The 22,202-nt window shown below is 45.4% G+C and overlaps 2 protein-coding genes across 2 annotated transcripts; one reads left to right on the plus strand and one right to left on the minus strand.

Annotated features, from left to right (window-relative positions):
• The first annotated feature begins 296 nt into the window (after window positions 1-296).
• HACD3 (3-hydroxyacyl-CoA dehydratase 3) lies at window positions 297-11,423 on the plus strand. The gene is made up of 11 exons (XM_039557595.1): window positions 297-431; window positions 853-895; window positions 2,054-2,127; window positions 3,983-4,147; window positions 5,040-5,091; window positions 5,461-5,571; window positions 6,190-6,317; window positions 6,822-6,934; window positions 7,468-7,574; window positions 8,344-8,475; window positions 9,423-11,423. The coding sequence occupies exons 1-11, from the start codon at window positions 345-347 to the stop codon at window positions 9,497-9,499; spliced, it is 1,089 nt and encodes a 362-aa protein (XP_039413529.1). The 5' UTR covers window positions 297-344; the 3' UTR covers window positions 9,500-11,423.
• Window positions 9,421-21,493, minus strand: INTS14 (integrator complex subunit 14). Its single transcript, XM_010390949.3, has 12 exons — window positions 21,193-21,493; window positions 20,830-21,104; window positions 19,430-19,537; window positions 17,472-17,627; window positions 16,363-16,481; window positions 15,796-15,938; window positions 14,953-15,045; window positions 14,313-14,457; window positions 13,926-14,059; window positions 13,709-13,827; window positions 13,266-13,331; window positions 9,421-12,422 (listed from the first exon to the last, which is right to left on the minus strand). The coding sequence occupies exons 2-12, from the start codon at window positions 21,049-21,051 to the stop codon at window positions 12,171-12,173; spliced, it is 1,557 nt and encodes a 518-aa protein (XP_010389251.1). The 5' UTR covers window positions 21,052-21,104; window positions 21,193-21,493; the 3' UTR covers window positions 9,421-12,170.
• Window positions 21,494-22,202: the final 709 nt, after the last annotated feature.

Raw genomic sequence — 22,202 nt, forward strand, 5'->3', positions numbered from 1 at the left:
CTTCTTCACAGAAAGGGTTGTGGAACATTGGCACAGGCTGCCCGCGGCAGTGGTGGAGTCCCCATACTGGAGGGATTTCAAAGCCGCGTGGATGCGAGGGCATGGCTTAGTGGTGGCCTCGGCAGTGCCGAGAAACAGTTACAATGGATCCCGGAGGCCTTTCCCACTCCAGACGACGCAGTGATTCAACGACAGTCAGCGACAAGGCCGACACAGGCGCTGAGGGGGCTCGGCTATAGCCACCGCACCCACCCCCAGCGGCCCGCGCAGGCGCGGGGGCCCCGCCCAGCGGGGGTCGGTGTGCGCAGGCGCGGGGGCGCCGCGGGCCGGTGCGGGCCGGGACGATGGCGGGGCCCAGCCTGCGGCCGCACGTGCACTGGGCACAGCGGCACCGCGAGCTCTTCCTGCGCGTGGACCTCAGCGACGTCCGGGTACGGCCGCGACACGGCGGGGACATGTGGGGACACCCGGGGGGACTCACCTGCAGGGGGCGGGGGGCAGACTGACCTGGGGACACCTGGGAGGGGACTCCTGCGGACACTCGGGGAGTGGCACCTGGGGGACGCCGGGCGGGGACACCCGTGGGGGATTGGGTGTGGGGGGAGACTCACCTGGGGGACCCCCGGAGGGAAATCACCTGCAGGACCCCTGGAAAGACTCACCTGCGGGACCCCCGAGGGGAAGTCACCCGCGGATCCCCTCGGGGGCAGCGGCAGCCGAGAGGGTCTCGCAGCGGGGCGCGGGGGTCCGGGGAGAGCTGTGCAGGCGTTGGGCCGGCGGGAGCCCCCAGGTGGGTGCACTGACCCCCGCGGGTGTGTGAGCTGCCAACTAATGCATGTTCTCCCTCCGCAGAACCCGGACATCACCATCACCGACAATGTCCTGCACTTCAGAGGTAGGGGCTCCATCGGGAGGGGGTCTCAGCCTGGCCCCCACCCGGGGCTGCCACTGTCCCAGTTGTCCCCACCGTGGGGTGCCTGGTTCCCGTCAGTGGCAGGAGCCACCGTGCTGGGCATGTTCAGATCCGCCACACTCCCACCCACAGGCCTCTGTGTTCCAGCCCTGGTAACCACAACAGGCCCTGTCTTATCTAACAAGAAAACCCCAACTTCCCCATATTTAAATACCAGTGGTATTTCCATACATCCTTCCCATCCCGGGCCAGCCGAACCCTGGAGATAACTCACAGAAATTTTTCCTGTGACAAAGACCTTGTGTGCACTTGTTATCAAGCCTCCACATCAGGAACTAGTGCTCCATTTGGAAACTAAAGCAGATCTCACCCTGAAAGATGGGTTTTTTGCAGCTGGACAGCTGCACATTCCAGCACCATGGAGCTGGTGCTGGTTAGCATGGCTGGGTAGTACTGAGTATCTGCTGTCACTGGTTTTATTGGGTTTTCTCCTTTATTTGGTGGATTTTTAAAAGATGCCTCATTAGGAGCTGCTGCCTCCCTGGTGAGCCGCAGCCAGGCCATTTGATAGGAGGGTGTTGCGCATCGTGTTCTCGATTGGGATCAGTTTACGGTGTGGAAGGCTGGAAATTAAACACAGTGTGCACGGTTTTGGAGTCCTTCCGGGGACAGGATCAATGTGGGAGATGATAAATGAACCCTGGTTAAGTGCCCTCCTGCTGTTGGCACAGCCAACATCACCACATCACCCTCCTACACACCCCGCAGCACCCATCTCCCTGGGTGCTCCATCATGCAGAGGCTGGATCCTCCAAAGGCAGGAGATTTTCAGCTGGATTTGAGTTATCCATGAGCAGCCTTTTGAGCCCCTCTTTTGGGAATTTCACACGCGGCCTTCGTGCAGCAGGGACCCTTTTCCAGCATGGTGCAGACTTGCAGCAGCTTTAGCTGCTGACTCCTGCATCTGGTCCTCCAAGCAACGTTTTGGTGTCTTCCCTGTTACTGTGTGGTTTCGTCTTGCCTCCCAGGAAGGCAGGAAGAAAGTGCTGTGAATAAGTGCTGAATATTTCTGTGTACAAAGCATCCTTTGCAGGTGGAGTGTGTGGAACCTCACACTGACTGTCAAGTCTTGTCTTTTAGCCCAGGGTCATGGTGCCAAAGGAGACAACATCTATGAATTTGAGATTGAGTTCCTCGAGCCGGTCGAGCCTAAAGTAGGTATTTTTACTTTTCTCATTCTTGCAAAGAAAAAGTAATGTTTGAAAAACTCGAAAGGAAAATGGCTGTGCATAAAGTTCCCAATATACTGTTTAAATTTTCCTGGTAACTCTGTAACAGCCAGCTCTGTGGCAGTCCTCTGTGCCATTGTCTTGTTTTCATGCAAATCACTTCACTGGAGCTGGTGCTCGCATGGACCAGCTTTAGTAGACGCTTGTATCACTTGTTACACAGCAGTTGTAAATTTTTAAAGGATTTAAAGCAGCAAAATAATGAGAGAATCTGACAACGCGTTGTCTGATGCAGTCTTGACTGGAGATCAGGGGAACATTGTGCACTCAAATGTGATGTTTTCTGGCTTCTTCTGTAGCTGGACAAAAGAAGAGAGTCAGGAGAGTTCATGTTTCTGGCATGTGCAGATTTCTTAGGTTGTGATATGTTGTGGCTCCTGTTGGAGAAGTCTGTCCTTAATTCCTGTTGCAGTCTGAGCTGAAAGCGTTTGGCTCAAAGAGCTGTCCCTCTGTGTTACTCACAGGTGGCTGTGGGGTCTGTCCCTCCCTCTCAGAGCTGTTAGGAGCACAGGAGAACTTGGGCTTTGCTCCTGGGGCAGGATTTGTGCTGCTTATTCCTGGCCTAATTTGGGATAGCTACAGTCAGACCAGGAGCCACCCTTCACCTCTGCTCTTTGAACAGGGAACGAGACCATCGGAGGGCAAATTTCAAGGCTCTGTCTGCAGGCACATTTCTGGTGTGGCTCCTGCCAGATGTGGAGTGGCAGACAGTGAACAGCTCTTGGTTCCAGGGTCTGGTGACTGCCTTGTCATCTGCCCGGCCCACAGTGTGGGAGAGGTGCCTGTCTCTGCCTGTTCCTGTCTCCTGTGCTGGCAGACACGGGCTCTGCTGTGAGCCAGGCCTGGAAGGCAAGTCCTTGCCTCTGCAGAGCAGCCTCCTTCCAAAAGTCATCAATCTGAGTCACTGTGGAGGGACTGGAGAACAGACTGAACTCTGTGTAACTACAGATGTTCAGGACCAGGAAGTATCACAATTTTGATGTGCACCATGAGTTCCCCTTGCTGGTGCCAGGCTGGCCAGCAGTGAGAGATAGAGCCTCTGGCAGGCAAGGACGAGGTGTAGTAGCTGTAAATTACAGCTGCAGCCTTCAGATGTCTGAGGAGCATCCAGCCAGCCTTGACAGAGCAGAGCTGGAGTAACATGCTCAGTTAAGAGTGCAGCTCATGCAGCAATTTCAGCTGGTCTGAGAGGCAGTGCCATGTGGAGCAGCCGCGGTGGTGGCAGAAGGGTGGGCTCCAAGGTGACAATGTTGTGGGCTGTCACTCTGCAGGTAGAGAGGCCTTTTGGGGTGGCAGTGACCACACTGCCCGGTCCATCAGCTCACCTTGTCTCTAGGTGTTTCCTAAGGCTCTTAGCTCCTCCTCTCACTGCAGCAGGTGTCACATGGGGTCCCCTGTTTAGACATGTGCGTATGGCTGCTGGCAGTGTTATTTTTACTGCTTGTTAGAGGAGGTGGGTGGCTCACAGTACTAAGTGCAAAAGGTCTAAAGCCAAGATCAGGAATTCTGCCTGGGAAGGCTGGTGCTGAGATCTTTGCTAGCTCTGTGGTGGGATGCAGTGGATATAGGCAGGGTGCTCATCAAATCCTGCAACCATCACAGCTGCCATCTTCAACTGGACTGCCCTTTGTTTCTGTGCCTTGGGTGGCAGAGAGATGTTTGTGCTGCAGCAGTTGTGTCATCCCTGCCTCCTTGATAAGGGGAACTTGGGTATCAACTTGGGTCTCAGAGCTTGTTTCTTAGGACTTTTGCTGATGTGTGCTCCTGTGTCTGCCTCCAGCCTGTGTGCAGGGTGACCCAAAGGCAGCTGAACATCACTGTGCAGAAGAAAGAGAGTAACTGGTGGGAGAGGCTCACCAAACAAGAAAAGCGCCCGCTCTTCCTGGCACCTGACTTCGACCGCTGGTTGGACGAATCAGATGCTGAAATGGAGCTGAAGGAGAAGGTCAGTCCTGTGGGCACCTGTGGCTTGTGCAAGGACAGCAAAGCAAGGACAGCTGTTCTCCTGTGCCTGAACCTGCATTCTTCATTTATGAGCAGTTGCCTGGAAGGCTGATTGTTATTGCTGTTCTATGTAGAGTTGGTTTAAGTGGTACAAATTTTGAGCAAGAATTTGGAAATTGGGACATTTCTGGTTAGAATTGGAACTGGAGACTCTGTGCTGGCTCCTTGCATGTACCCCTTGCCCGGTGTCCTGATCCACAGAGGATCATGTCACTCTGTGATTTGGAGCCCAAAGGGTTGAGTCCTGGGCATTGTCTGTCTGGAAGGAAGGGATTCCACCCCAACACCATCTGGTGAGCTTGAGCAGCTTACTGCGGTGGGGAGGTACAAGACTGACTTGGAAAAGACTTGAACAGACCACATTCCTGCAAATCCCTTTTACAACAAACACTGCCCTGTTCCCCTCTGCAGCCATGAGCTTAGCACAGAGCAGAGAGGGGCACTGCAGTGCCAGGAGCCATGGGCAGTGGAAGGGCAGGCAGAGAGCCTGGGCTGGATGTTCTCTGTTCCATTCAGGTCGCTGGTGGGTGATGTAAGAAACAGCACAGTAATAACTGAGAATTGACACAGAAAGCAGAGGCTTTTTCAGCAAAATCATCTAATTACTACAACAAAACACATGGTGAGGGCAGGATAACTGGTTAACACCCTCTGGCTTTTACTGTACTATAATTTCTAGATGATGAATGTGCTGTTTTACGCTGGTGAAAATTTAAACCTTCTAGCTACTGGCTGCTTGGCTGAGTTTTAAACCCACTAGCTTTGCAGTAGTATAGTTAACAAATCACTTGCTAATTACAGTAAGTCTTTAAAACCTTATCCTTCATCTTAAGGAAGAAGAAAAGATTAACAAAATGAAAATAGAATCCAGAGTCCCAAAGGACCGTAAGTAACTGCATCTTTTTAGTGGGTAAAGTGGGATTTAGAAAGTTTGTTCACTCTTTGTGAACCTCAACTCTTAATGAGCAGTTTTGAGTGACTTGGTGTGTCTTGGAGGGGGATCTTTGTATTGTGAGCTATTAGAAATTTAATAAAAATGGAATGAAGTTTCCAAGGAATGTCAAAAATCTGACTAGCAGGAATTGAGTTCTGGCAGATGATGGCAAAAGCAGAAACCCCCAGTGCACCCGACAATGCTTTTATCACAATCAATAACTTCCCTTTTCCTTGTAAGCTTTATTCTCAGAAAGCCTGGTTTGCAGCTCTATTACCATTGTACTCTGCTCACCTGATGTGTTTATTCTTGATTTTTAGCTTTCAAACACCTGAAGAAGGGATACTTAATCATGTATAACCTTGTACAGTTTTTGGGATTCTCTTGGATTTTTGTGAACATGACAGTACGACTGTTCATCTTAGGAAAAGGCAAGTAATGAGCACTATTTTATTTATATTGGAGGGTTCGAGTTGATTTTCAGTGTTGTTTTTAAGACTTTTTAAATAGCAAAATCTAAAGGGAGACATATTTAGGAACAAAACCATGAATGCATTGCCAAAGAGCACAATGAAAGCCTTTCAAAGGTCATCAAAGTGTCAAGGGCAGGAAAATACTGTCCCCTTGTAATCACAGCTGTGCACTCAGTGAATGATACTTGTGCTCTGCCAGGATCACTTCTAACAAAATCAGCTGAAGCAAAATGTCTTGCTCACTGCAATGTTAATGTTTTTGAAAATGATCTGGACAGAATATTTTGGTTTTGAAGCAAGAACAATCCATTCTGTTGAGGTACAGCACTATTGCTTTTTTTGGTAAAGCAATTACTGAAATAGCCCTTGATCCTTCTGTGTGTGAAATGGAGTAGTGTTTCTGGCCCAACTGCTGTGAGTTCAAGATAAGGCCTATAAAGAACTTACATAATTATGCATCATGTTTTTCTCAAATACAGCTAGAATCCTGTTATCATAAGCTGTGCTACTGCACCAGCTTCCTGAGCATGGAAATTCATTTTTTCTCTAAAATGGTTGGTTTCTTGTGTCTTACAGATTCCTTCTATGACACATTTCACACGATTTCTGATATGATGTATTTCTGTCAGACCCTAGCATTAATGGAGATCATGAATTCACTAATAGGACTGGTCAGATCACCGCTGATACCTGCTGTAGTGCAGGTAATATTTTTAAATTCTTCTCCTTGCTCTTAAGTTTAAAGTAAATGTTTATTTTACACAAATGTTGAGACTGTCCTAAAATAAGTGATGCAACCTCACTGGTACTGGACTAGAGGATTTCTTATTCAAGAGGCAGGAATCCATGCTTCCTAGTCTTGGCTGTGTCAGGCTGTCTGTCTCCTTCCATCACCTGGGTAAGAGAGTGCAGGACAGCAAAAGCAAGAAGTTGATGAAAAGTACATGATTTTGATTTGGTGCCAGTGCCCTTTTTATTCTGGTTGTGGTTGTTGTGCATAAAAATGAGGGTGGATGATTTAAGACTGGGTCCCTTGGATTGTACCTAAATACAGAGCAAGATGCCTACTTGTAAGAAGCAGGTCACAGCTCAGCTGTGAGTTAGTTGTGTGCTCAAATGTGTGAAGAGTAGATATGTTTCTGACAGCAAGGACTTGCCCTTTCTTTTGATGAAGCGTGAACATTCCTTAATATGTTTTTCTTGAACAGGTATTTGGAAGAAACTTCGTTTTGTTTGTTATCCTTGGAAGCTTGGAGGAAATGCAGAGCAAACCTGTGGTGTTCTTCATATTTTATTTCTGGAGTATCACTGAGCTGTTCAGGTAGGTGGGATTTTCCTCCTACCAGGTGTGCACAGAACAAAGTGGTTGTTCCCAAGAACTCTGTGAAGAAGATTTTGATCTTCATATTTTTTGGAAGAGTGGCACCAGTGCATTGGCCCCAGAGGGTAAAAGCTCCTTAAGTCATGGACTGTCACAGCCTTCCTTGATCTGCCAAAGGCTGAGGCAGGGCTGGAGTCTTAAAGTAATACTGCCCTGTTGCTTGATTCCTTGAGGGGTTTGTTGCTTTGAATTTCCATTGTTAAATGAGGTCTTTATCTTTGAAAAGAAGTTATTTTGAAAGGTTTATTAGGCAGCCAGGCAGTTGCCTTCATCCCTGTGTTCAGAATAATGGCCTGAGCTCTGTAAACTGCCCAACAACCGTGTGTCCATCGTCATCCACAGGGACAATGCCTTGAATATTCTTGTGTCATCTGGGAATTGTGTTGGCCACAGAGCGTATATACACAAGACTAATTCTAGTAGTAGTTTCCATTTTAAACTGTTTGTTTCTCCTCACACTGCACTGGCTGTAGGTACCCCTATTACATGCTTTCCTGCATTGGAATTGAATGGAAACCGCTCACCTGGCTCCGTTACACTATCTGGATCCCCCTCTACCCCTTAGGGGCCTTGGCAGAAGGTATCTCCTTAAAACACAGTTTACTAAATAATGAATTCGAGGCTGGACAAATAACTCAATCTCTTTTTTGGTAACTGGACTTAAAATAGTAAAATAGAACAACAGATAAATAGATTTGCTTTGAGGTGAACCAAATATAAGCATTTTGTCTTTCACACTGAATCAAATATTATTTTCAATTTGATGTGAAAAGAAGTCTTTGTTATGGAGGAAAGACTCTTTCTGGAGGGGGGAGTAAAAGCAACAAAAGGTTGCATGAACAAGTGGAACAAGAACAAGCTGCACAGGATGCCAGTGCTCACTTCCCTCTACTGACCCAAACCTTTGTCTGCGGGGCCTGACTTGCTCAGCCTGGCCTGGGTTCACACCAGCTCCCAGGTCTTGATAGCAGAGGACAGGCAGGAGCTTATTCCTGTGTTGCAAACCCAAGTCTGTGAGCCAGGAGGAGCTTTGGGCATTGCCCAATGCCAAGTAGGGGGAGGACTGTGCCTGTTTCATTGGTGGGGGTATTTCTGGATGGCAAATCCTGCTGGCACAGGCCCTGGGGCTGCAGCTGTGTGTGAGAACAGTGTCTCACCAGGCAGGCTCACTGCTGCACCCCCTCAGCCAGGTGCTTCTCACCCTATTATTGCATGTTCAACACCTTCAAAATTGCTGTCATTAATCAGCGCTGGCAAATAAGAAGGGACTATGCTGAAATAGTTGGTGTGGGCTGGGTGATTGTATATTTTATCTGTGCTTGGTAATAATGGTGACCTTCTGCTTTCAGCTGTCTGTATTGTTCAATCCATTCCAATCTTCAGTGAAACAGGGAAATTTAGTCTGGGATTGCCAAATCCACTGAACGTCACAATCCAGTTTCCATTTGTGCTTCAAATATATCTTATAGCCTTGTTTTTAGGTAAGTCTTTAATTGTATTTTTCAGTATTGAAATAAAAAGGCCAGTTTCCCCTGCATAACTTGATTTTTCAGAGAAAATTAAATTCCTGCATCTTGGGGACCATGGCAACACAAAATTGCTTGAGGTTAAGCATTATCCTTGTGGATTGTTCATGTAAATTTGTCAGTGATGGAGGGGAACACACCTCCAATGAGCTCTGATTAGCCCTCCAAAAAGGTGATCTTGGTAACAAATTAGCAGCATAAACTTGGGTTAAAAGAATAATTTTTACATGCATTTATAACCATAGCATACTTAGTTTCACCTTTTATGGGGTATTTGAGCTTTGGAATGATTTAGTGGCAATCTAAATAAAATTTCAAATTAAAGCAATTTAGTTAAACATTGAAGTATAATCACAAATGCAACATGAAGTCATGTTTTTCCAGGAAACAATATAGAAGTCTCTTTAAATAGTATATTTAAAGATGAACAGCTGCTTCATACATACGTGGTTTTTGGTGTTACATTTGTAAACAAAATTTAACTTCCTTGTACCCACACCCAGTACTCTGGGTAACCACAGCTCATCACAATCTGACCTGGAATTTTAAACTGAGCTTTCACTAGATTTCTCCTGCTCGCCGACATTGCTTAAAGCCACCCTTCAATCAAGTTTCACCCTGAAATACATGGTTCATCCTCCTTAGCTCTGCACAGCTGGTGTCACAACTTCTTAAAGGCAACAAACCTTCTGAGCAGCCCTTTACCAAACAGCCTGTGCAGCAACTCCTGCCTCACCCAGCAAGAAAACACTTGCATGAGCTTTCACTGCTATACACGCCCCTAAATAATTTGTTGTGTGGTGGGTTGGTTGGGTTCTGTTATTGCTTTTTAAATCCAGTACAGCCATTTAGCATTAAAGAGATGAAATGACATCCTACCTAAACACTTCATTCTTTTCCAGGGATATTTGTAAACTTCCGTCACCTCTACAAGCAAAGGAAACAGCACCTTGGACCAAAGAAGAGAAAGATGAAGTGAAGGAGGACTGCAATGCTTTCTTATCTCACTTAAGGACAAGACAAGCCTCTAATTCTTACGGTTTTACCCACTGTAATGCAAAGAATTTTGTAAAATGAAATGACCACGCTAGATTTCATGATTTCATAGTGAATTCAGGTAACATTCCCTTATACTGGATTTTGTTCCCTTTCCATCATCTATGCATGGCATTTACCATTGGACATTTAAACTTGTATCCTGTCAACCAGCATATGAGAAAGAAATCCTATTATCTGCATATGATATGCTTATAATCAGTGGAGCAGCACTAACTAGAAATAGTGTTTTATCTTTTAATTGGAGATTTGCTCTTTCAATATTGCATGCAGATAGGGCTTCTGATGTTGGGATATGCTCTTAGCTGGCCTGTGCTGTTCCTGGGATGCGTCTTGATGGCAGGAGGAGGCACAGTTGGAGACCACTCTGCAGTGTTTGGGTGTTTATCAACCACTGGGATAAACTTGCTCAGCACATACCCCCCCTTTTCTTCTGCAGCATTATTAATGGTGCAGAATTAAAACTGGAAGTAGCTAATGCTGATTTAAATGCTACCAACTTAGTCTGTTTCTAGTTGAGCCTTAACAGAATAGGAGCTCGGTGTGGACCATAGCAATGTGTATTCCTGTAGCAACACATCTATCCACTCATTAGGGAAAGGAAACTGCCACTGAGGGCAGAAATGCTTTCCTGGTTGGTAGAGCAAGCACTGAAACATAACAAGGGAGCATAGGTACCAGCTTTCCCCTGGCATGTGAACCCCAACAGAACTCCATCCCACCCATGCAAAGGGAGAATATGGAACTCTCATGGGAGATGGGGCCCCTCTGATCCATCCTGGCGGGGCTGTGGCTCCTGTATTTATAGCCTTCAGCAAGGCAGCAAAATTGCTTTTCTACCTGCATTTAGGGGTCCAGCAGAGAAGTTGGTGTGTATGGTTTGACTGGCCCCTGGTGGGATGGAACAGTGGGGCAAATAAACTGTATTATTTAGATAGCACATATCAAGTCTTAGTAAGGGAGATCCCACACAGCGTTTGAAGGACCCTTTTCTGTTTGCTTGCTTTAACTACCACCACCACCACCACCAAAGAGAAGCTCCCCCCACATTTCAGGTCATCTGCTGTCTCACCTGGAAACCTTTGGCTCAGCTGACTTTATTTCAGCATGTCCATCTTCACACTGAGCCTCCCGTAGCTTATCCCAGATTCCTCTGGCCCCTTTAATCCAGTTTTGAAATGTACAGGAAGTTCACTCTAAACTGTACTGTGGTTGTGAACAGGTTGTTTCCCAACTGCCACTGCCCCAGGGCACTGCAGAGCAATGCCAGCAATCCAGAACAGACACTGAAGCTGAGATTAGCTTAGTGCCATGTTACTATTTATCTTTTTCTACTGTAAAACAATATGAACCCTCCAAAAAATTATTTTATATATATTATAAGTAACAAACACCAGAAGGTTTGTGATATGGACCCAGTGCTTGTTACTGCAGAGGAAAGGAAGTAAGTGTTAAAAGGAGACTTTAACAAAGAAGCAGTACAAGCTCCACACTGCATTTCACAAATTGTGTTCTGTCAACAAGAGCCGTGATACAACTCCTCTTTGGGAGAAGCACAGCCTACTTTACTCAGGAGAGTTGAGCACTATTTACACAATATTTCAGTTAGCACACACTGTACCTATGTTTGAAGTATGTGAAAATGTTGAATTAGCTGAGTAACAGAACAGCAAGGATCACTTTCATATTTTAATTTCTCCGCTGGGCATTTAAACTTCTGTTATGAAATCCGTATGTATTCATCAGTGAAATTGTGGTACCTAGTGCAAGTTGTCATGGATCTTACACTACTGAATTTTAGTCCTTCAGAAAGAATGTGTTTCTATTAATAAAGATTTACAACCAAATTTTGCTTCAGTTGTTTGTTCCTTCAAATTATACAACTTTCTGAGACTTTGTATGATTTGGTATTTCACTTGTGATAAACAGCTGGGAGCTGAGCCTTCACCAGGTCAGTGTTTTGGGCCACACAGCCTCGTTGCTATGAAAATGGAACAAATCCAACTTAAATTTTTATGAAGAATTACTCTTTATTTGTATTATGCAAACAACCACGTGTCCCAAGATTAAGTTACTGTCACAAGCATAAGCACTGCAATGCAAGTGATAACGCTCAGTACAGACTGTCAAGTTGGGCCTAAAGTCAGGGCCAACACCCCAAAATCAGCTCTGTATGTGATCTTGCAGGGTGCTTCTCACACCTTTTCTTTGGACTAATCAAGTTGATGTTTAAAATACAGTAGCTGCCTTTTAGGATACTTTCACCAGTGAGTTCAGTTACATAGTAACTGCATTTTGGGGGGGCCAAAAGCCAAGAGCTGCCTACAACGGCATTTTTTTTTCTCGTCACACGTACCAAATAACTTCCACCCATCATCCAACACCATCATTGGCTTTGGGACACTTTCCACAGTTTCCAGGTCTGACTAAAGCCACCACAAACGAGCTACGTTTGTTTAGAGAGCACTGATGCAAAACTTCCCTGTTTGGATAGGAAGTTCTTAAAACAGTGATTGAACAGGCCCTAAAAAGTAAACAGAAGAAAATTTGAACCACTTGAGCCCTAATCTAGAGAAGCTCCCAAAATGGAGACTTCACATTCTCTCAGTGCTGCTACTGGAAAAATCTGTCTGCAGAGGAGCAATGTTATGATCATAGGCAGCATATTCTGAGGCTCCAGTACTTGCCACTTTGAGCTGCTGAGCTGCATGTGTGAGCTGGAAGGCAGCATCAGGGTGTGCGGTGTCGGGGAGCAGGGTGCACTCCCGCTCCAGCATGTCTGCCACGCCCTTCAGCAGCTCCAGGAAGCCAAAGGCCAGAGCTGCCTTGCGTAAACGATTCAGCTCCTGCAAAGACACAAAACCCCTTTTAAAGCCACTTCAAGCCTTGACATCAAACCTGGGTTTCTTATATCTGTTTGTAAAGGTGACGTTACTCACACTGCTGCTCACAGACAGAAAATGCTTCAGGGCTGACAATGATGATAGTGACACAACTAAACAGTGGTTTTCCCTTGATCCTTTCCTATAAATCTCCACTTCTTCCTTTTGTGCATTCGGCTATTGTACCTGCCTGCTTTGTCTGTGTCCCAGCAGGGCTCCAGCTCAGGCTTCACTGACTGACTGCTGTCTTTAACTGCAGTGTCCAGTAAAATGCAGATACATTGATTTTTCTTCCCTCTAAACTGAACAGTGCTTATGTGCACTTAGGCAGGGTATTCATTCTTCAAGTCTCTGGAGGCTGCAATACCAAACTGCTTCAGCACTAAGCTTGCAAGAGGAATAATTAACTCCAGCTATAGTCTGGTTATGGATTATAATGGTGTGGCCAAATGTGCCTGGAGTTTTGTGTTTCTACGCTTCATTTGTAGATAAAATGGAAGAGACATTTTCAGACTCAGAATGACATCTGCGTTCCTATTGCTCTCTGATCCCTCAGTTTATTTCTGCCTGGACAACAGCACAGAAGTAGCAGGGGTCATGAGGGGCACTTGTAAACATGACACATCTCTGCCACCCTGCCAGAAAATGTGGTGGCAGAGCATGGAAATCAGCCCCCTTGTCTCACCTAACCAGTCTAAGCTTTTGCAGAGCACCACAAGCCCACACAGAACACACAGGGTGGTTCCTCTGTCAAATGCACCACCATCACTATGGATCAAACTTAGGCCAGCCTGGAATGTTACTCACTTTATAGAAGGTTTGTGTTTTTTCAGGGAGTTTCCTTGCATTTCTCAAGATCTTCTGTACATCTGTCTGCAGAAAAGAGGAAAAAAAAAATACAAAAACCGTGGCAGCTTCTGGAGGAAGCTGCAGAACAACCCCCAACTCTTTATGGATAAATTATCCTGACCATTGACAAGACTGCAGCTCACAAAGGCTGAAACATAACTGGTAATTATACTAAATCCAATAAACCAAGCCAGATGCTCCACTGGAGACACAGCTCTCATTAAACAAGCTATGCTTTCTGATTGCATTTTAATCATGACATTGTAAAGAGGCAGTGTTTATAAAATTGAAAGAAAAGCAATAAAGCAATTACATTAAATGGGCAAGACATGCACAGACTGCAATTCCTGCTAAGATGGTTCCTGCTGCTCCAGGTAAAGCAGCAGAACCTGGATCATTACCTGGAGGCCACTGGGTTTGATCCAGACAGTGACATTCTGAGCGTAGCTGCGCTTGTTCTTGGGCTGCAAAGGGAAAGGGCTCTTATTGTCATCCTCCCCATAAGGATTTTCTTTTGCATCTGGGAGAAAAAAGAAAATACAGACTTAGCAACTAAGAATTGGCAAGATCATTCACACAACACTGAGTGTAAGAGTTATTCAGAGGAGTGACCAGTACCTGAAATGGGGCCAAGCTGTGCCATCTTCCCCAGCCATGGGAGGGGCTCAGGACCAGGTTCAAAGAGTGACATCATGAGGTTTGACTTCTTCTTGCTATCAGCTTGTGAATAAAGCATTCCATACCACTCTGGCCTGGGGGAAGGAGCAAATCCACAAAGGCTTAAAAACTTCCACCTCTCTGCCTAGAATGTGCCTCCCTCTCCCTATGTGGAGGCTCAATGTTTGCAATTTGTACTGACAGAAACAAATCTCCAATTAAAAATGCACAGCTTTGTCTAGCAGTGCAGAGTTCTGCACAGAATACAGATATAAATAAGCTTAATTTATAAATAAAGCCTAAATGAGCAAAGTAAGAGATTTTTCAGGCAGACATCCAGCTCCATACCCCAATTGGACGAGAGCCACCATGCCTTCCACTTTCAGGCTGCCATGTAATAAAACACAGAAGTTGGGGATTTTCCCAGCAATCTGATTAGCTGAATTCTCATCTTCAGTGTCATCTGTGATCCCAGGTCCCACCTCATCCCCTTCTGGGGAAGAATAAAGGCAAACAAAGAGAGAACAAGAGAATAAATTCAAACACACGAGCTCTGTTTCCATGACACCACCCTTTACTGTCCGCCTGCAAGAGTTAATTAATACTTTCGTAGAACAAACAGCTGCAGAATGAACTGCTTGGGCGAAGTGGCACAATAATGATACATAAATATTCCACTGCATTGTACTCAAGGACATTAAATATTCATCTTGCACCACATATTTCATGGCTCGTTATTATTCCAAACTGTAAGTTTAGCATGTTCTATTAATAATGATGCTGTTAGCACCCTGGTCCCTCTATGAACTTCCCAAAGAACACAGTATGCAAAATAAGAGAGCTTGTGGTCAAGGTTTTAATTTTAATGCATTCACACAAATATGACATCTGGTATTTTGATAAAGCAGAAAACCTGTGCTTCCAGTCTAAACCACATTACAAGGAAAGCTTACAGTAGTTTTTGCTGAAATAAACCCATATTGCTCACCTCTGTTAAGTGCAATGGGCAGTACCAAGTGTCTGGACAAGACAGGAGGGCTGGAAATGTCAGCAATATCTACAAACCCAACAATTTCTAGATCTGCAGGGAAACAACAGATTTTTAATCCGATTTAAGACAGTTTAAGTCATATTTGGAAATAGCTGAAGTGCATTCAGAGTCAATTTAACATAACCACTTCTTACACCACGAGGTTCTCTGAAGCAATGACAACAGGTAGCACAGGAGAACCCAAACTCAACTGGTGTAAAGGTGTTAATAAGTTAGAAATACATAAAACACACAACTTTTGAAGATGAGAACATGACTTTCAGCATACACATACTGCTGCCCACAAGCTGTGCTGATGAACAATTACAGAATTGGGCACCTTGATATTTACCCTGTACACAATCCATTGCTGTCTTCTAAATTCCAAAGGAGAAAAACCAAATACCTGCTGCCCATGGGAGCTGTGTCCACTAATGGGAGGGCTGGGAAGGTTTTTCTTTGCACAGTTGTTTTTAAAAATAATTTCTCCTCCCTGAAGCTTATGAGGGTGTTCATGGAAAGCAGCCTGTGGCTGTCTTCCAGTCTCTACCCCTAGAAATTGGCACCCTGAGTTCTGAAAGTGCCTCTGTGCTACTCCAGTCCTTTTTCCAGGCACACAAGGATGAAGTAGGATGATATTTTTGTCCCCTGGTGTCACGCATACACCAAAAAATTACACAGCCAGTGACCGATCCTTGCAGAGACAAAGTGGATGAAGCAAAACTACACAAGATGAGAGGTGGTAGTGAAAGGGCAGAAATCAAATTGATTTTAGTAAAAAAGCAATCAAAGATTTGTTACCTGTATTAATTGCTTTAGGAATGGGGTCTATTTCCTCATCTATAATGAAAGGCTCTGGTCTGGGAAATACTTGCACATCAGATGTTAAGTGGCCACACTTGAGGACAGCATGGAATGGTGTATAAGCCAGGTCTATTAGCTTTCTAAAACACAGTTATTAAGGAAAACATAATACATATAAAATGAAAATAGTTTGTCTAAAGCACACTAACTTAGCTCCCAAACCTTTTATAATTACACTTAATTCAATAGTTCTAGTGTTGCTAAATTATGAAACAAAGCAGCATTATCCCACTGATGGCAAATGAACAATAATTACGGAAATTACTGTGTTCTATCTGCCAAGCCTAAACAGATGCTATGGTTTGGTTACAATGACTAAAATAAGTATTGACCATAACCAGTGAAGGCCAAGATGAAATTACAGTTAACAAGATCATAAAATAATTTTTAAAAAGAGTTTAATCAGAACATCTCCTATCACCAGATTTCTTATTATATTTGTTTTCCTTTCAAGATACTAACTTGGAACATTCCCAAAGGCCTGTTATCTACAAGTGTACTCACCCAAACATGGACTGCACATTCTTCAGACACAGGGGGCCATCAATGGTGAAAATCTGTCCTTCCCCATTGTTTAAATCAATGAGCCGTTCCAGGCAGTCTAAGGAATCTGTGCTTTGAAGCTACAAAAAAATAAAGGGAAATATTTTTGTTGAGTGATCTTTTTATCCTCTTTTGTACTAACCAGTATTTTTAATGAAAATATGCACAACACAGCAAAAAGCATCTGACTGGATGCTCCCATGATTTTTTGTTATCTCTCTCCTTTCCAAATAAACCAACATTCTTTGTCTCTCAGGCAATGTTCTCTTATTACTTATCAGAAACAGAAGATTTATTTTAAATATTTTCCCAGTTATTTTGATATATAAACAGTGCTTCAATCCACCAGCTTAATCAAAAGGATCATCTTTGACAGAGACCATGAAGTTGAGATATCTAATTGATACCTAAGCAGAAAACCCTTCTGTGAAGGACATGAGAATACAGGAGTCAAATCAAAAGCAATGCTGTTAATGAAACCTAATCTAAGGAATATTAGCCAAATAGACTTCTTTTTAAACAGTGCTTATGCAGCAGAATTCTAACTCCTGTGAAGGTTTTTAAAGCTGGGATTGAAATTTGCAAGAGAAAGAAAGGAGGAAGAAAATTGACACCTTTCCTTCAAAACTAAGGGAAGCTGGTTTGAACACTGGCTTGGAGACTTTAGTTTTGCCCTCTCACATTTCTACATACAGCTACTGTGTTTTAAGTGCTGGGCATCTTTGCAACAAGTCATTTATTCAAGAATTTAACTGTAGATTAAGAAGAGCCCCAAAAGCATTCAACGTAATTAATGCAGTAATAATATAAATGGAGAAATTAAAATTCCATAATATTCCCCAGGGAAAAACTGACATGATTTATAAAGATTATGATAATAATGCAGTAGCAGTAGATAATAACAGTGCAATAATAAACCTTAAATTATCTTTCACCAATAACTAAGCCCAGAATGTCAACTAAACCTTAAGCACAAGAACATCAACACATGTTTTGTGCTGACCCGGTCGTTAGTTCAGAGAAGACCAACAATTATCCAATGCAACAAAGACATCATAGTAAGACATCACCTCTTCCAGATTGGCCATGCACATGACATAGAGCTTGGATGGGAACGGAAAAGGCAGCGGGAACCTGTTGCTTTCGCTGCGCTGGCTGTGAGTGGCCAGGGAGTGGCGCAGGGAGCCTCTGCCGATGCCCAGGCAGCCGTCGGTGACCAGGACAATCTGCAGTGACAGGGGACAGGTGAGACACTTCCAGCTGCAAGGGGCACGTGAACACCCACACACTGTAGGAGCCTTCCTGCAGCATGTGCTCCTACTGAAAATCCCTGCTCCCACCGGATTTCCTCCACTGACCCGGTCAAAGAACTTTGAGTAAAACTTCCAGAAAAAAACCCATATAAATGAGAAATTGAAGATTGAACCCTTGTGATTTACACAAGTGTGCACAGCAAATAGACATTTTCTTGGCGTCAGGCAGTTGCACTAAAATTTGGACTTCATACATTTCATTTTTAAGTGTACACTAGAAGCACAGTGACTACACAGCCAAAAACCAGCCTGCTGCTGTTGGACTCAAGAATCCCAGGTCAATTTTCAGACGGAAGATAAAGCTATTTCTTCTGCAGAATCTGGAGAGCAACTCAACTTCCACTACAAGCCACAGAAACCTTAAAAAGTGTAGTATTAATGATCTTTGTTCTGCTGCAAATACAGCTGCAGTATGCTCACATTTTGCAGCAGAACTACTACAGCAAGAATACACACTTTTCCGTTCAATTGCACATCCAGAGTCAATCCTTGTGGAAACCTAATAGATTACACTGAATAATGGGATTATTTACACTCAGCTGTGACCCAATCACTTCCAGAGGAGTAAAAGAGCTGCTCCTTCAATGCTGCATGGCAACTGCAAGCAGAATTTCTGGCTGCTAGGTAAGGAAAATCAAATCCAATTGGAACTCCATGTGTAATTGCTACATCCAGATTTGTATTCGCTCTTCATCCTCAGTCTCTCTCGCAGTCTCCTCAGAACTGTTGCTCACCAGTGATGTTTTCCACTACTCCAAGACTGCACAGTACATTCCCCAGTGCTCTTCACCACCCCAGCACCTGAAGTGCCAGTAAAATGAGCCATGACACAAATGAGAGACCAAATTGTTGAGGTCTATCTCTGCTTGGTTTTCGTACCTTTCTTGTTCTTTGCTTTGAATGTTTTTTGCTGTCCCAAGGTGCCTTTTATCTGTGTTAGATGATGAAGCACTGCCTAACCAATAAGCCTCTTTCCTTTTTCTCCTTAAGGAATATTGCTTCAGGCATCTTCCCAGCTCACTGAGCTGCAAAATTACTGAACTTAAATAAAGTGTCTCAGAAAACCGAGGGTTAAAAGCAAACTCTGCCATAAGAGGCAGCAGATTTGGAAGGCTGAGAGCTTTGAGGGCTGAATGGAGTGTGTGAGCAGCTGCATGGCAAATGACTCATTTGGGAAAGAAGTCAGATCAAAACACACTCAGTGCAGCCCCATGCTGTTGGTTGAGAGCTGGAATTGTTACAAGCCCTGGAAACCATCAAGGACTGGAGGGGAGAGGTTCATGCATGTGTGACTACACCCCTTCCAAATGAAGTGGGGCTCCTGGGACAGCAGATTGCATCCACATCAAACATCAGGCCTGCACAACAGTGCTCCTGAGCCACATTTTATAATCCACTGCACCACAATAACACATTGGGCAGGAAACGGCCTCATTTTTTCCTGCTGCTGAGTATTTTTATAAAGAACACCTTCTGTTCATATTCCAGATTTAGCCAAAATACTAATTCTTTGTGTTTTTGCAGCACCAGCATGCCTGAGAGTATTCCAAGCTTCCAAATTACATTTACATTTCTATCTGCAACTCACAGGCATAGAATCAATCAATCACAGAATGGTTTGGGTTGGAAGGGGCCTTGAAGATCACCAAGTTCCAATCTCCCTGCCAGGGATAACTAAATATGCAGTCAACTTAAAACAGTGAAATCAGCCATACCTGGCAAGGAATTGCTGCCCCCCATTCCTGCTGGACAATATTGCAAACCCCCAGCAGCGCCGACTCCAAACAGGTCTTGTCATAATCATCCATGTTACTCAGGGCCTCCTGCAAAGACAAACACCACAGTCATTGCTGGGGGAATATCCCTGCCAGAAGACACCCAACAGTCACTCATGGCTCTGTGCTAAGGCAGCACCTTTGCTCTGCAGGGTAACACAGCTCCATTGTGACACAAAGAAATAAAAAGGGAGAAAGGTGTAAGAAATGATGAATGAGATCATGAGGCAATGACAGCTGATGTGGAAGGAACTGTAATATAAACACAGCTCTTTAAGAATGAAAAAACACCTTCCCATGTCTTAAAAAGGTGAAAACCTGAGGCAGTATCTAATGGGAAACATTTAGCTGAGAAAATCCTCGCAGGTGCAAGAGCAGCTCAAACTCCTCAGAGATTCAGAGACCACAAGGAGTTTGTCTCACAAAAACTCTGGCAGAGTAACAAACCCAAAACTCGCATCTGGATCCATAAACCAGCTTTTCTCCTAAAGTGAAAACCTCACATTTAACACAGCATCACCAGCGTGCAGCTGTGAGATGAACTTGCTAAAGGAGCCTGGTCGGGCTCTCGGCTTGCAAAATTCCTCCAGTGAGCTCTTAGGGAAGTGAAAATAAATCAGAGAGGATGCACTGGCACTCAGCTGCTAAACTGCAAACATAACAGAAAATAGCCTTTAAAATCTCTTTGTCCAATGGACAAATCTAAACCATGGTGCCCTGTGACAGCAATGTGTCATTTCCTCCTAAATATGAGGGTCAGATATAAATGTACAATTTTTACTGGATTCAGAGGCTCCAGTGCCTTACTGCATTCATGTGAAATTTCCCTCTTGGACTTTCTCCTTTCCATTTCCTCCTCCCAACTTTCCACCACATCCGTGAGGCCTAAAATCACTTACTCTCACACTTGCACTGTTTTCGCTGCTACACACTCTCATCAGCACCTTCTTTCTACCAAATCACTTGACTCAAAGCCTTTCTAAATGATCCTGTCAGTTGCATCGTTTATCAGGAGCAAACCAACAACTACACATAAAAACAGGGCCATCACAGAACCAACCACTTGTAGAGCTTCATCAGACAGCCCTTTCCTCCATCCCATTTTGAAGTCAACGAGTCACACTCCAGTGCTCACCTGCAGAAGTACAATTTGCAAAATAGCAAAATGTTTCAAACACACTGATTTCACCTACCCTTAAAATAAGGGAAACCCACTCAATTCAAGACGTTGTGCACAAGATGATACCAAATCACACAATTCCACCGTGCTTTGGTGGTGCAATTGGCTGATTTTTTTTAAGACGTTGACGGTTTATTACTTTCGTGTTCACACTCCCTACCTGGAGCGTGTTGTAGTCTCTTGTGAAGGGCACCATCAGCTCCCAGAGGGATGAAAACACGACCAAGGCCGTGAACTCCAGCTTGTAGTTGGTGGCCATGTGCTCGAAAAGCATGGTGAGCCCGTGGGCAGCAAGGTGCTTGCGCTGGTACTCCTCGGAGCCCTCCACCGACACCGGCCGTGTCATGGACAGCGACACGTCCATCACCACCACCGTGGGCATGGCGAGCTGCTCCTCCGCCGCCCTCACGGACGGGATCAGCCGGGATCACCTGCCTGCAGCGGGAGGAAAAGGCACAAATCATTACCAAAGCTGTAGTTGTGGAGCCACTTCACGCTCACCCCGTGGAGAAGCGACAATTACCCTTTTCCCCCTCAAAACGTGGGACTGAGCACAGATTAAGTGAATGCACGGTGAACCCCACACAGCATTTCCAGCCGGGTACAGAGCAAGGCCTGGAGACGGCAGGAGCTGAGCCTCGCTGGGGAAAGGGCGCAGCCCCGCCGCTCCGAGGGCGGTCCGGCAGGGATCCAGCCCTCCCTACAACCCTTCGCCCTCAGCGGGGCCTCTCCCCGGAGCGCTCCCGGGATGGCCCGGGCTGTGCGGCGGCTGCGGGCTGGGAGGAGGGCAGCGGAAGGGAAATGCTGTTGCACACCCCGGGCCCGCCGCGCCGCCATGCGTCCGTCACGGCAAGCGTCCCCCCGGAACGCGCGACCCGGGCGGGAAGGGCCGCGCCTCACGAAGCCCATGAGGGCTGAGACCGCACGGGAAGCGGGAAAGTTGGATGTCCATGATGTGGGAATGTGGTGCCCACGTAAAATAAACCGCTATGCGTGGAGAAGGGTTTATGGATAAGCATCCCGGCTAGGCAGTGCGGCTCCTTCTCCCAGTTCTATACGTGTGGGAGTGAGGTGGGGCGAGAGGCAATAAACTCCAGTGCAAAAGTGATGTATTCCCGAAATTGTGTGTTCAGACAACAGTTTGCTTTAAAATTATCATAGAGTCACAGAATAGTTGAGCTGGAAAAGCCCTCCAAGATCATCAAATCCTACTATTCCCCCAGCACTGCCAAGGCCACCATAAGCCATGTCCCCAGGTGCCACATCCATACAGCTTTTAAACCCCTACAGGGATGGGGACTCCACCACTGCCCTGGGCAGCCTGTTCCAATGCTGGACAAGCCTTTCAGTGAAGAAATTTTCCCTAATATCCAACCTAAACCTCCTCTGGTGCAACTTGCGGCCATCTCCTTTTGTTCTGTCCCTGTTCCCTGGGAGCAGAGCCTGACCCCTCCCCGGCTGCCCCCTCCTGTCAGGGAGTTGTGCAGAGCCAGAAGGTTCCCCCTGAGCCTCCTTTTCTCCAGGCTGAACCCC

Source organism: Corvus cornix, chromosome 10 (genome assembly GCF_000738735.6).
Source record: "Corvus cornix cornix isolate S_Up_H32 chromosome 10, ASM73873v5, whole genome shotgun sequence".
NCBI classification, from domain to species: domain Eukaryota; kingdom Metazoa; phylum Chordata; class Aves; order Passeriformes; family Corvidae; genus Corvus; species Corvus cornix.